The sequence below is a fragment of the Hakea prostrata genome, chromosome 8, assembly GCF_041222555.1.
Source record: "Hakea prostrata isolate BN-2017 chromosome 8, UWA_Hpros_2, whole genome shotgun sequence".
Taxonomy (NCBI): Eukaryota; Viridiplantae; Streptophyta; class Magnoliopsida; order Proteales; family Proteaceae; genus Hakea; species Hakea prostrata.
In genome coordinates, this window is record NC_142607.1 from 54,381,024 (window position 1) to 54,394,168 (window position 13,145).

A 13,145-nucleotide genomic window follows, 5' to 3' on the forward strand; every position below is an offset into this window, starting at 1 on the left:
TGGGGGTTGGGGAAAGACAAGCCGGTGATTCATTAATCAGTTAAAAGAGTTACTATATTTCTGATCCTCAACAGTTCTATTGCTGTTAGCAGAACTAAATATATATACTCCCATTCCAAAAAATAATTTCCACAACCCTCAACCCCCAATAAACAAGTGTTCTACAGAAAAACGAGAGAAGTTTCCAGAGATACTGGATCTGTGATGCTCCATGATGACACTAGATGTCTAGAGCCACAAGAAACATAATCATGTTCCTAATAGCCAACCAAATCAATTCACTAGACAACCCCATTTCAAGAATATTATGGGATGGCGATCGGGGAAGCATAACCTATAATTGGCTGCTTGTTTAGTGCTAGATCTTACCGTGTAATTGAATCTTCCCATTCACACAGTTGCACTATTTTTGAACTCTGGCATTATTTGGATGGTGCCTTTGAAGCTACTATACTTATGGATTTTGTTCATCTTCAATACCAACAATTGTTTCTCATCATTGGATGGCTCATTTGACAAGAAGAATTAAAGATTGTTTTTTAAGTTGTTGATTATCTCCTGGGTGAAGTTCTCTTGGTGTTTATCAGCTTCTGCTATTACTACTCGTGTTCAAGATTGATGGTGCTTTTAATATATATTCATGTTATTCCAAGCTAGAGCCTTTGATACGTATACACTAGCTTGAGGGGGAGTGTTAAGATATGCATGATTTACCACTCTGTTGGTAACCACATATGTGGGGTCCACTATAGATTGAATTAAATTTTATTTTATTTTATTTTCTTAACTCCTATTTATTGGATTAGGATATTATTTTCTATTTTCTGCACTTTCTATTTTTATGTAGCTTGACTAGCAAGTAATAGCTCGGGAGATTTGTTTCATTTCCTTTTTGTTACTTGAGTATCAAGCAAGTCTATTTTATGATAGTAATATTTGAAGATATTTTAACCAGATTTGGGAATATTTTGGAGATCTCTATAATCTGGAAACTTTTCAATAATTAATACACTGTTGAGGGAAGAGCTGTATCTGGCACAATTCTCCATTCCCTCCTTCTCCATTACCTCTTTTCTCTTCCTTCCGCTTTCTAATATTTCCACCTATTTTACTTTTAATTCTGTTACATGCATATTGGTTTTTCTTTTTGGTGGTTGCGCCAGGAGGGGGACACAAAAGGCAGGCTGATTCCAACTTCCAACAGATTCTCTTAAAATTTAATGGGGGTAGGTAAGTCAACTCTGTCAAGAGCATCATCCCACCTTCCATGTTTCTGACAGATTGGCAGTTGGAAGTTATATTCTGGAGAAAAGCATTATATGAATAAAGATGAATCATAAGTTGTAATGCAGTAATGCCTCATTGAGAGATAGAACGAAGAGTAAAATAGATTCATTTTCTGTACTGACGGAAAACTAACACATACTAAAAAGTAACAACCCAACCTCTTCAAGGCCAGCGCTTGTACGGTGCATACCAGGTCCCATAATAACTTCACAATCAGGAAAAAGTTCAACCAGCTTGTTGTATATGTCGACTGGTAAAGTTGCAGTCACAAAAAGATATTGCGTTGTCAAAGGCGCAGAATTGATTAAGCATTGCAGCACTTGTTCAAAGTCTCCATCAGTGAAAAGTATATCAACCTCATCCAGAATAGCACTGGCACCATGTGGTGAAACCAAAAAATCAGTATTATTAATATCAAATACCAGTAAATACTACAGTAAAATTTGCACTTGAATGACTTGGTGAGGGTCTATATTACCAGTTTAGCGGTCATTGGAGAATGTTCTACTAACTCTGACTTATCTCATGGAAGCAGGCTCATTCAATTTGCAGTATAAAAAAATAAGTGCAAGGATTGCAATTGAAGTTGCATTAACAAAACTTCTCATATGAACACTGGAGCCAGCTTAGAAACGGGTGCCATGATTGACATTGCCCCATCAAGGTTAGCAGCCATGCTGGCCTCCCGGGTGTGATGTGTCACCATACAGGTCAGTGCTTCCAATCCAACTTTCCCCTCTCCCTGCCCCCCCTCCTGACGTAAGCAGGAAGCCTCCCCATACAGGTCAGTGCTTCCAATCCAACTTGAACCCATCTTGATCTATGTTAACCCTAAAATTTCCCCAAACCCTACTTTTCCCAAATTTAAACATCCCATCTAGGTTTTGTTAAAATCTCCCTTCCCAGGTCTGAGAATTACGTTGTAGGTTCAAAAAAAAAAAAAGGATTCTGGGCCGACCCTAGTTCTAGGGAAACAAACACAAAATCCTAACCCCAGAATCGTGGTTACATCACCTCCTGCCTCCTCCCCATCTCAAGGAGGGTAGCTCGGAGGACCCTCTTTAGGCATCATCATCGTGGCTCACTCTTCACACCACTCCCTCTGCACAGTAAGATATACTTAATAAGAAATTCTAAGTATCTCTTTGTCCAGCCAGTCTTTTAAATAGCAAAAACAAGCAAGTGGTGACTTCACTGGTAGGCCACTTCACCAGCAGCCGACCACCCTTCAACATTGTAAAAAGCTCTATCCTAACAGTAGAAGCTGCAAGGGACTATTGATACTTACCTGATGAATAATGTTGAGTTCACTAAAGTTATGACAAGATCTTTGAACCGGAGATTGGCCCATGCAAATTGGATGGCAACTCATCTTCCCCAGGTAGTGGGAGCACTACTTGCACTCAAGCATGTCATTCATAGTTGTCAAGGTGCTAAGCAGAACTAGGCATTGAGAAGGTTAAGTACAAGGCAAAACCAATTAAGCAAGCCAGGCATCAAAGACAGCTACGTCAACCAAAGAGTCCGATGCCAAGGTGCCTGCCTAAGTGTCACCTGACAACTATGATGGCAATAACAGTACTGCTCCCCTTTGGATCTCCATAACAGTGCCTTCTCTCCACTTTTGAGCGAAGACAGGCTCAATTTCATCAGCTCTCTGCTCGGAATGCCATTATACTCATATGGTAGGACAAAGAAGAAGGATCAACTTGTCTTCACATGGATTTGCATTGAAGTCTACGGAAGAGTGAAGACCCTTTGCAAAAATATTTCACAGTAGAAGATGATGAAGGATTTCTATTCATCTAGGAAATCAAACTCAAGTGCCTTTATCCACGTGGCTTTGTCTGCAAGTGTCTGGCGACGACACTAGAGGATGCTCCACTGATCCAGTAGTACATGAGGACCATCCTGTTTCTTCAACCAATATCCTTATTTCTGAAAGTCAACCTAAAGCACCCCCTGCGCGCGTGCAGGGGGGGGGGGGGAGGGGTGAATAGGTTTAGACTAGTGGATTTGCTCAAGAGTTCTCAGATCTGTTTTGCTGACATCTGGTTACTATTTTTTATTTCCATTTGGCAGATGACTACTCTGAAATCAATTCTGAGGTCTCCTACTACTGTTTCATTATATGTTTGCCTCTATACACTGTTTTGAGATCAGTCCACCTGCACATGTTGAATCTCAGATCTAGAAAGTCCTATCTCATCTTGGTCTTTTCTAAAACTCTGAATCTGACCATTGGATTACTTCCAGAGTTTCTTTTATTGTTCCCTTATTAGAGTAAGTTATTCCATCAAATTCTGGAGTGCATCTCATAATTTGGTATCTGTCTACTGCCCATTCATCAAGTCTTGTCAATATCTAATCACAGCGATTTTGATTTTCACCCAAGTTCCTGAACTTAATCTCTTAAGCTTCTGCAAATCTGTCAGGAGGGTCAAGAATAGTTTCTGTTAATGTTGTTTTTATATATGAAAAAGCTGTCCAACTGCATGATGCTAACAATCCAATTTGAGTAAATCTTGAGATCCAGAAAACAACTGATGAATTAGATTATAAGATCACTGAAACCATTTCTGCTCTAGCAATATTCTTGGTAATAAGGAACAATAAATGTTCAGTTCTGGCTTGTTCACAGATGAACTGCAGCCCTTTTGTGTCCTAGTACAACTACAACCATCCAAAGGCCTAGAAACTACTAGCAGGGGAATATGACCATAAATGATCATCCAGCAGTACAACCAGATTGCAAGAATAAGCAAAGAAAAACTCTATTAATGAAGACAAAAAGAGATAAGCAGGAGAATGACCGAATGGGGAAAAAAAAGAAGAAAAAGAGAGGTATTCACAAGCTCTGGTTTACTAATCTTAGAGAAACAAATTGGAAAACTATGAGAACAATACATCATATTTTAAGTTCCTTTCTAAGACCTAGTCTTGACAAGAGTATGACGTTTTTTTTTTGTTGGTTACCCAAAAATTAAAACAAGAGTATGATGTTCAAACTAATAATTGGGATGACTCACCATCTAAGATTTACCAAGGTTCAAGAAGCCCTCTTTAAGTAGAAAAATAAAACGACCAGGTGTTGCAACAAGAACATCTAAACTCTGCTGTAGATATTCCAGTTGAGTTCTCTGTGGGAAACCTCCAGTTGTAACAATAGACCGGAATGGAACACCAACTTTAGACATAGATCGACAAATTTGTAGCACCTGCAAATGTGATGAATGGATTAATAGGTGGAACACACTCAAATTTCATCACTTATAATCACATATATAGAAAGAGTATATATATATATATATATATATATATTAATCCACTCGTACCAACTATATAATCTATAGTTCTTTGATGTGAGAGTCCTCCCCACCCCCACCCCCACCCCCCTAAAAAAAAACAACAAAAAAAGGGGGGGAAAATCTTTTTAGGGGTGATGTGAACCAAAATTCTAGGGTTTACCTTGTAATGGTGTTGCTATATTTAGGCTCAATCCAGGATCCTCTCTCAGGGAACCAGCAGTCTTCTACTGCTGTATATGCTTGTAATCGGAGATTTCTTCGAAGAATTAGGGTACAAGGTAAAAAGACAATACCCTAAAAGGTTCAGCCAGGCTTAGGACCAAAGGGAATTGTATTCTTGCTGTAAGTCTGTAACTTAGGTTTCAGGTCTGGAAGTAAGCATAGGTTTAAGTTTAGAGGTTTTAGGGCTAGGGAGGAGAGGTACCAGTGCTCAGCTGCTTCTATACTGGAGTTCCAGAAATGGACAGCAAAGTCGTGGTTTCAGGTTAGTTCTAGAGTGTTTAGGTCAGTGCTAGTTGGTTTAGGATAGGCTAGAGAGTCCTATAGAGTCTAGGATGGATTGGCCTGGGGTTGGGATCAACTGTGGGTGATGGGTTGGGAATCTAATCCTAAAAGGTGAGGTGACTGGAGTTGGGGGAGCTATAGGTGTTCTAGGGTTTGATAAAATTCAGGGTTTAGGTTTCTGGTTTTCCTATGCTGCTGCAGGCTAGAAATGAAGTAAGGAAGAATAAAGAGGGAAATGGGGAAGGGCTATATCTAAGGTTTAGCATTAGGGGAGAGTAGGGGATGAAACTAGGATTGAAAGGGAAGGGATTCTAAGAGAGCCGCAGGTTTTGGAAGGGTTAGGATGTCTGTGGAAGAAGAAGAAGAGGAAGGGTAAGGGAGGTATATGTGGTTAGGAGGGGGAGGTATATGTGGTTAGAATGAGGAGGGGAGGGCTGTACTTGCTTGTAGAAGAAGGAAAGGCTGCCGTTAAGGTTGAATTGCTGCTGGAAGAAAAAAAACTCTTAATGCCACTGTGGCCCTCCCAAGAAAGCCACAACTTGGATTTCCTCCAAACTCAGAAATTTATTCAATTCAACTTTATATTATAGAGTGAGAAGGCTTTATTTGTAGCCTCAAAATAAGAAACAAATTAAGACACTAATTGGGAAACCTAACTGATTCAAAGTTCAAACTGACTTACTAGTGTTCTAATTAGGACTCTGACTTGACTAATAACCTCCAACACAACCAAAGACTCTATCATAAGTCATAACTAACCATAGAGAGAACCAATTAGGATTCTAATAGTAGATGTGGAATCCTATTAAAAGGTAGACTCAAATTAGGGAATTCCAACAGAGCTGTGAATAACATCTAGACAAGGACTCTGCAATAACTCATAAAATAATAATCCAAATGAGAACACAAAAATGGATCTAGGGTCCAGCTTGTTGCCTTGGACTCAATGGAACCCAGACCATGTTTGACAAGATTAACAATGCTGGAAATGAAGTTCAGGGGCCAAACCCATAACAGATCCACAATGCATATTTGCCACAACACAACAAAGACTTGAAGACATACGTTGATGGTCTTAGGCCTATGTGGGGGCATCATGAGGCAACAATGATGTGTGATGGTTGGATTGGTCCCACTAGACAGTCCATCATCAACTGTAATGGGAGGATGGTGTTCCTCAAGTCAGTTGATGCATCCAAGGAGAAGAAGGACGCAAAGTACATCTATAAGCTGCTGAAAGATGTGGTATAAGAGGTTGGAGTGGATTATGTGGTACAGAATGTTATTGACAATGGGTCCAACTTCAAGAAAGCTGGGATCAAGATGATAGAAAAGCCTATACAAGCTCTTCTAGTTGCACATTGCATTCACCTAATGTTGAAGGACATGGGTCAATTGAAGATTGTTAAGCAAGTAGTGGACCAGGCACTACAAGCTAGCACCTTCATCTACAACCATGGTTTGCATTGAACATGTTGAGAACAAGGTGTGCTGATAACTTATTTAGGCCAGGGATTACAAGGTTTACAACCAGCTGAATTGCATTATAGAGTTTTGAGACTAGAAAGATTCTTTATTTTAGATTCAATATTTTAGGGATGGCAGTACGAGTTTCAGTCGCTCAGTGGCAATTATCAGCTCGTGAAACTACTGCTGTAGGCTAGTCCACTCCAGATCTCTAGATATCGTCTCTTTTAGTTTTTATTCCTATATTTAGCTTATGTATAACCTTATTAATTGATTTGTTGCAGCTGAGTGGTGGCTGCAATATGGGGCTAACTCAGCCAACTTGGCAGTAATTGCACATAAAATGCTCTCGCAAACATGTTCTGCCACCAGGTGTGAGCGTAACAGAACCACATTAAACCTTATTCACTTTAAGAGGTGGAACCTACTGGGTGTTAAGCAGTTAAAAGGCTTTGTTTATGTGCAATACTACATGAAACTGAAAGGAGCACAATAAACAGATGATGGAATATGATCAAACCCCGATTGAGTTGGCTGACATCTTTGAGGTGGGAGATGATGAAGAGAACCTGCTATTTTAGTGAATTAGGGATAGAGTTGGATGAGGAGGAAGGTCGACCCAGTAGGCATATTGCAAAGGAGACAAGTGCTGATGTGGATGACTTCTTGACCATAGAGGGGAGAGTGCATACACAGCCTTCCCGTCCATTTGTGCCACACCCTGGTGCATCAACAAAAACTAAAGATGAGTTATAGTGGTCCGACACATGATGATGCCACTCAGCCACCTACCTAGGTCCAAGCATCAATGATGACAATAATGATGGTGTTAGTAGAAGTCGAGCATCAAATGAGCCCAATCATGGCTTCAGTTCTCAACGTGAGGAAGTACCAATTCGAATGAGGTTCACAAGGGAGTCTCAGTTCATGCATGCAACACAAGATAGAGATCACAATGCGCATACATACAGCCCTCGAGACAAAACAATGGATGAGGACCACAAGTCATATTGGTCTCAGTCTCAAATGGATATAGCCAACTTGACAGCTCAATAGGATCTACAAGCTTCGATGAGCCTATAAGTAGAGGATCTGGATACTAGCAACCATCATCATTCATTGATTCCCAGACCCAGACTAGTGTTATAGACAGCATAGGATCTGCACCACAAGGGGGTTATGGATATGGATATAGTGGAGCATATGGTGGAATTATTGGATATGGGTATTGGGGGGTCATCTGTTGATTCTATATCTTTGCATATAGATATAGGGATGGATCAGGTGCATCATTTGTGGACTACATCTTTGGATGTCAATAACACCTAGTAGGATTCGTTTAGCAGGCAATCTCTTACAGTATATTCCTTGATGACACATTCCCTACGTTGGGATTTCTAGTTATGTTGACGATGCCACCTATAGAAGGAATAGTGTCAATGTTGTAAACCAAAATTCTAGGGTTTACCTTATAGGGATGGATTGTCCTAGATGTAGGTTTACTCCAACATCCTCTTCAATAGAATCAGCGACCAACCAAGGTTTAGAATACCATATGGTTGAAGAAAAATGGGTTGGTCATGGGCAGATTTTATGACTAATGGTTTTGAAATTATCAAGGTTTGGAAGGAATAAGGGTTTCTACGGTTTTGGGAATTAAGGGGACATGGGGTTTCTTTGTGAGAAGGGTTGTGAAGAAAATACTTCCAAAGGGAACGCTCAGGTTAATGTTTTATAGTTAAAAGATATGAAAACCCAACCCATAGGAGACACGGGATTAATTCCTTGAGATGGAAACTTCGGTTTATAGGTGCCAGACTGGGTTGAAACTTGAGGGAAGGTAGGTAATAATATAGGAAGATGATTCCCCAAGTTTTGTGGGGTTTGGGTAGCTAAATTTAAAAGATATTAAGGTTCTTGTTTTAGGAGTCTTGGGATGTGATGAGGAAAGAATAAATAAACCAGAATCAGTTCGGTTTAAACCCAGTTCGATCAGAACGACTAGACCAGTTCGGTCCAAACTTAGTCCGACCAGATCGGACCAAGTTAGACCGACCAAGTCAAGGTCGGTTGGATAAATATAAAGTTGAATAAAAAGGTAAATCTGAATAAGATTCTAGCCAAAGAAACAGTATTCAACCAGGACTCTACTACTTGTGTTCGAGTAGGGCTCAAGGACTAAGAGTCTAATCACAACCTAACGAGGGTTTGAGTCTCATTCAAACTCGTACATAGAAAATCTATAAAAAGGTAAAGGAGCACAAGAGAAAGGTACGCTGAATAGAATTATCACTATTCGTATTATTATTGTTCATTACTTTCTTGCCTTCCTTAGTCGGATTTCTAACTAGATCGTCGGAGGTGAAAACTCGACCTCCACGGTCGAGCTCATCTGTGCAGGTTTAACCGGCTGAAGGGACGAACAGGATTGTGCAGCAACAATTGGCGCCGTCTGTGGGAACTCTGATCAAAAAGCTATTATGCAGACGAGATCAGGTTTGGTAATCGAAGATGTGTCTGGCGGAGAAAAGGAGGTCGACCAGGTCGGAAAGGAAAAAATTCCCGAACTTCAGATTCTGCAAGACTCTCCAATTCTTCCAGACACTCAAGCAAGTCAATACGCGACAACGCATCAAATTGTCGAGGTTCAAAAAGAACAAGTTGAGATGAGAAAAGCAATCTCATCCTTAAGCGAGTTGATCAGGTTGGCCATGCAGCATGTAATTGCTCCCGAAGCAGATTCTCAGAAAAAACAAAGAAGTCCTGAGGGGAGCAGGCGTGACCGACCACCATTGATCGACCAGATCCCTCAACAATCTCAAAAAGAGCTGGCAAAATCTCGAGCCTCGAAAGAGGATAATCCTCCAGCCGACAACGACGGAGATCGAGGAAGCAGTATAGATCCAGCAAAAGCCTCAAAAGACAAAAAGGATCATAATGGTTCAAAAAAGCGGGATGACGAGATGAATAAGCGCATCGCCGACCTTGACGAAACAGTCAAAAAAGCGTTAAAGCTTGGGAAGGAAGAGTTATACGCCGTCTTAAAGGAGGACCCTTTCATAAAAAGCGTCTCGGAGGCGGAGATGCCAATAGGCTTCAAATGTCCGACCTTCAAGGCGTACGATGGATCGAAGTGTCCTAAACACCACATCACCCATTATAAGTCTGTCATGTCTACTCAAAGACACAATGAAGCAGCCATGTGCCGTAGTTTCCCAGCATCATTGACCGGAGCTGCTTTAGATTGGTACCAAGCTCTGCCTCGGGGCACAATAAAAAGTTTCGAACATCTAGGTCGGACTTTCTTATTGCGTTTCCAAAGCGGAGTAGAAACCAAAAAGAGAGAAGATACCTTGTTTGCTGTAAAACAAGGGCGAACGGAGTCCATTAGAGATTTCCTTGAGAGATTCAATAAACTGACCATGCAGATTGAAAATCTGGATGAAAAGATAGCCTTTCACGCCTTGTACCAAGGGCTCAGCCATGAAGGCCTACTTGAAAGACTTTTGAATGACATGCCAGAAACATATAACGATCTCCGTGAACGATGCCACAAGCAAGCTGAGATATCAGAAACAATTGAATCTCGAAAGAAGGAGCATCCGACCATGGAGACACGAACATATAAAGAAAAATACCAACCTACCAGAAGGTCGACCATAGACCCGACCAGGGATGGTCGACCTGGACAGGAAAGATTACCGACTATGAGAAGATCGGAAATCCTGATGCAGATTAAAGATCGAGGAATTCTCCAGCAGCCCGAAAAGCTACATTCTCGACCAGGAAGTCGGGACAAAAGCAAATATTGCGATTTCCACAAAGATCACGGGCACTGGACAGATGACTGTCGACAACTGAAAGAGGAAATTGACAGAATCATCGATCAAGGTCGGCTTGTGAAGTACCTCAAACCTACCCAGGCTGATCAAAAGCAAGTAGAAGGGGGTAGGAAGAGGCATAGATCTCCGAGCGGAGAAGGACGCCAAAACAAATCCCGACCACGAGAAGGAGGAAACAATCAAAAACGACCACCAATATTTACTGTGTTCGGTGGCCCAACTGAGGAGTCCAGTAGACAAGCCAAAAGAAAAGCACGATATGTGGGGAATGCTGAGCTTGAGAAACCAGGTGAGAAAATCACTTCAAAACCAATCACCTTCTCAACTAAAGACAAGCAGGGGGTAAACACTCCCCACGACGATGCCCTTGTCATCAAAGTCACTCTGGCCGGAACAGAGGTTCATAGAGTCCTAGTAGATACGGGGTCATCGACAGATATCTTGTCCTTAGAAGCTTTCCACAAATTACAGCTAGACGAGAAGATGTTGATCCCTTGTGGGACACACTTATACGGTTTCACAGGAACCTCGACCCGGGCAGAGGGCACCATCAGATTAGATCTTCGTATTGGTGAACACCCCAGAGACAGGGTCATCCAAACAAATTTCATGGTCGTCCGAGATTTGTCAGCTTATAATATGATCTTGGGACGACCAACCCTTTGTACCCTGGAGGCGGTAGTATCGTCCTTACACATGAAGATGAAATTCCCAACAAAAAAGGGAATAGGAGAATGTTCCGTCGACCAAAAAGGTAGCAGGCAGAGCTACGCCAATTACATGAGAAAGCGAGTAAAAACAAGCTCTACCATGGCGGTTGAGGTCAGAGATGATCGTGATGAAGAAAACATGCAAAGAGCCGAACCAGTAGAAAAATTGGAAAAGATTATGCTAAATTCAAGGGAAGATCAGGGAACTATGATTGGAGCAGAACAACAAAGAAGAATTCAAAAATAGCCTAACCAGCTTTCTGCAGAAAAATACTGACGTCTTTGCATGGTCGGCCGAAGACATGCCCGGAATAGACAGAAAAGTAGCCGAGCACAGGTTAAATATTGACCCTCAGGCAATTCCAGTCATACAAAAAAGAAGAAATTTTTCTTTAGAAAAGCATGAGGCAATCCGAACAGAGGCTCAGAAGTTAAAACAGTCCGGATTCATTAAACCCATTGACCACCCAACCTGGTTGGCCAATGTGGTGATGGTAAAAAAGGCAACCGGAAAATGGAGAATGTGCACAGACTATACCGACCTCAACAAAGCCTGTCCAAAGGATTGTTATCCTCTACCAAGGATAGACTTGCTTATCGATGCAACAGCCGGGCATGAGATGCTCAGTTTCATGGACGCTTATTCAGGATACAACCAAATCTTGATGAACCCAGACGATCAGAAACACCCAGCATTCATGACAGACAGGGATAGTTATTATTACAAAGTAATGCCCTTTGGTCTGAAAAATGCTGGGGCAACCTACCAGCGAGCGGTCAACAAAATTTTCGAACAACAGATAGGCAAGAATATGGAGGTATACGTTGATGACATGCTGATAAAAAGCACATCTCAATCCAACCATCTAAAAGACCTAGCAGAAGTCTTTGAGGTACTCCGAGCATACAAAATGAAGCTCAACCCAGAAGATAAAAGCCATACAAGAGATGAAACCACCAAAAAGCATCAAGGAAATACAAAGTCTCACTGGTCGGGTAGCAGCCTTAAACAGGTTCATAGCCCGGTCAGGAGAGAGATGTTCACCTTTCTTCCAAGCCTTAAAAAACATATCCAAAAAGGGAGTACCAGAATGGAGCGAGGAGTGTCAACAAGCTTTCGAACACCTAAAAGAAAAGCTAACTACTCCACCCCTGCTCGTACGACCGACCACAGGAAAGGAACTGATCGTCTACTTGGCAACTTCACCCTTGGCTGTTAGTGCGGTATTAGTGCAAAATGAAGGAAAACAGCAAAACCCGGTTTACTATGTGAGCCATGTGCTCCTTGATGCTGAAACAAGATATCCAGAAGTGGACAAGCAAGCTTTGGCCTTGGTCATAGCAGCCAGAAAACTGAGACCATATTTTCAGTCACATCCTATTGCAATATTGACAAATTTTCCCTTGAAGAAAATATTGCACCGACCAGACTTGGCCGGAAGACTGGTATCATGGGCAGTCGAGCTAAGTGAGCATCAAATAGAGTTCCGACCAAGACCAGCTATTAAAGCTCAGGTCCTAGCTGATTTCATCCTTGAAACTTCTGAACCAAAGCATGAGCAAGAAGAAGAGGCCACTCCCGAAAACATCAAAAGATGGATACTTTCAGTGGATGGTTCTAGCAACGCACAGGGGAGTGGAGCGGGATTGCTCCTAATCAGCCCAGGAGGATTCCAAATCCGGTATGCCCTACGCTCCAATTCAAGGCCTCAAACAATGAAGCAGAATATGAAGCACTGATAGCTGGTCTTCGCATAGCGAAAGCCCTCGACATTCAGAATATTGAAGTTAGAAGCGACTCACAACTAATTGTGAATCAAGTGAACGGGCTATATGAAGCAAAAGAAAAAAGGATGACTAAATATCTGACCATGGTCAACCAATACAGACAATTCTTCAAAAACATCCAAATCCAACAAGTCCCTAGAGCAGAAAATGAATAGGCAGATGCCTTATCTAGGTTGGCTACGGATGAGATGGAAGCAGACCCGGTCGTATATATGGAAGAGCTACAGTTTCCGAGCATT

At 41.6% G+C, this 13,145-nt stretch overlaps 1 protein-coding gene across 1 annotated transcript in view; it reads right to left on the reverse strand.

Annotated features, from left to right (window-relative positions):
* LOC149008664 (DEA(D/H)-box RNA helicase family protein) overlaps positions 1 to 13,145 on the reverse strand; it is a 43,335-nt gene that overhangs the window by 2,606 nt on the left and 27,584 nt on the right. The window contains 3 exon segments of the mRNA XM_089166189.1: positions 1,446 to 1,659; positions 4,317 to 4,333; positions 4,335 to 4,505. Coding sequence (XP_089022315.1) covers positions 1,446 to 1,659; positions 4,317 to 4,333; positions 4,335 to 4,505 — 402 coding nt within the window.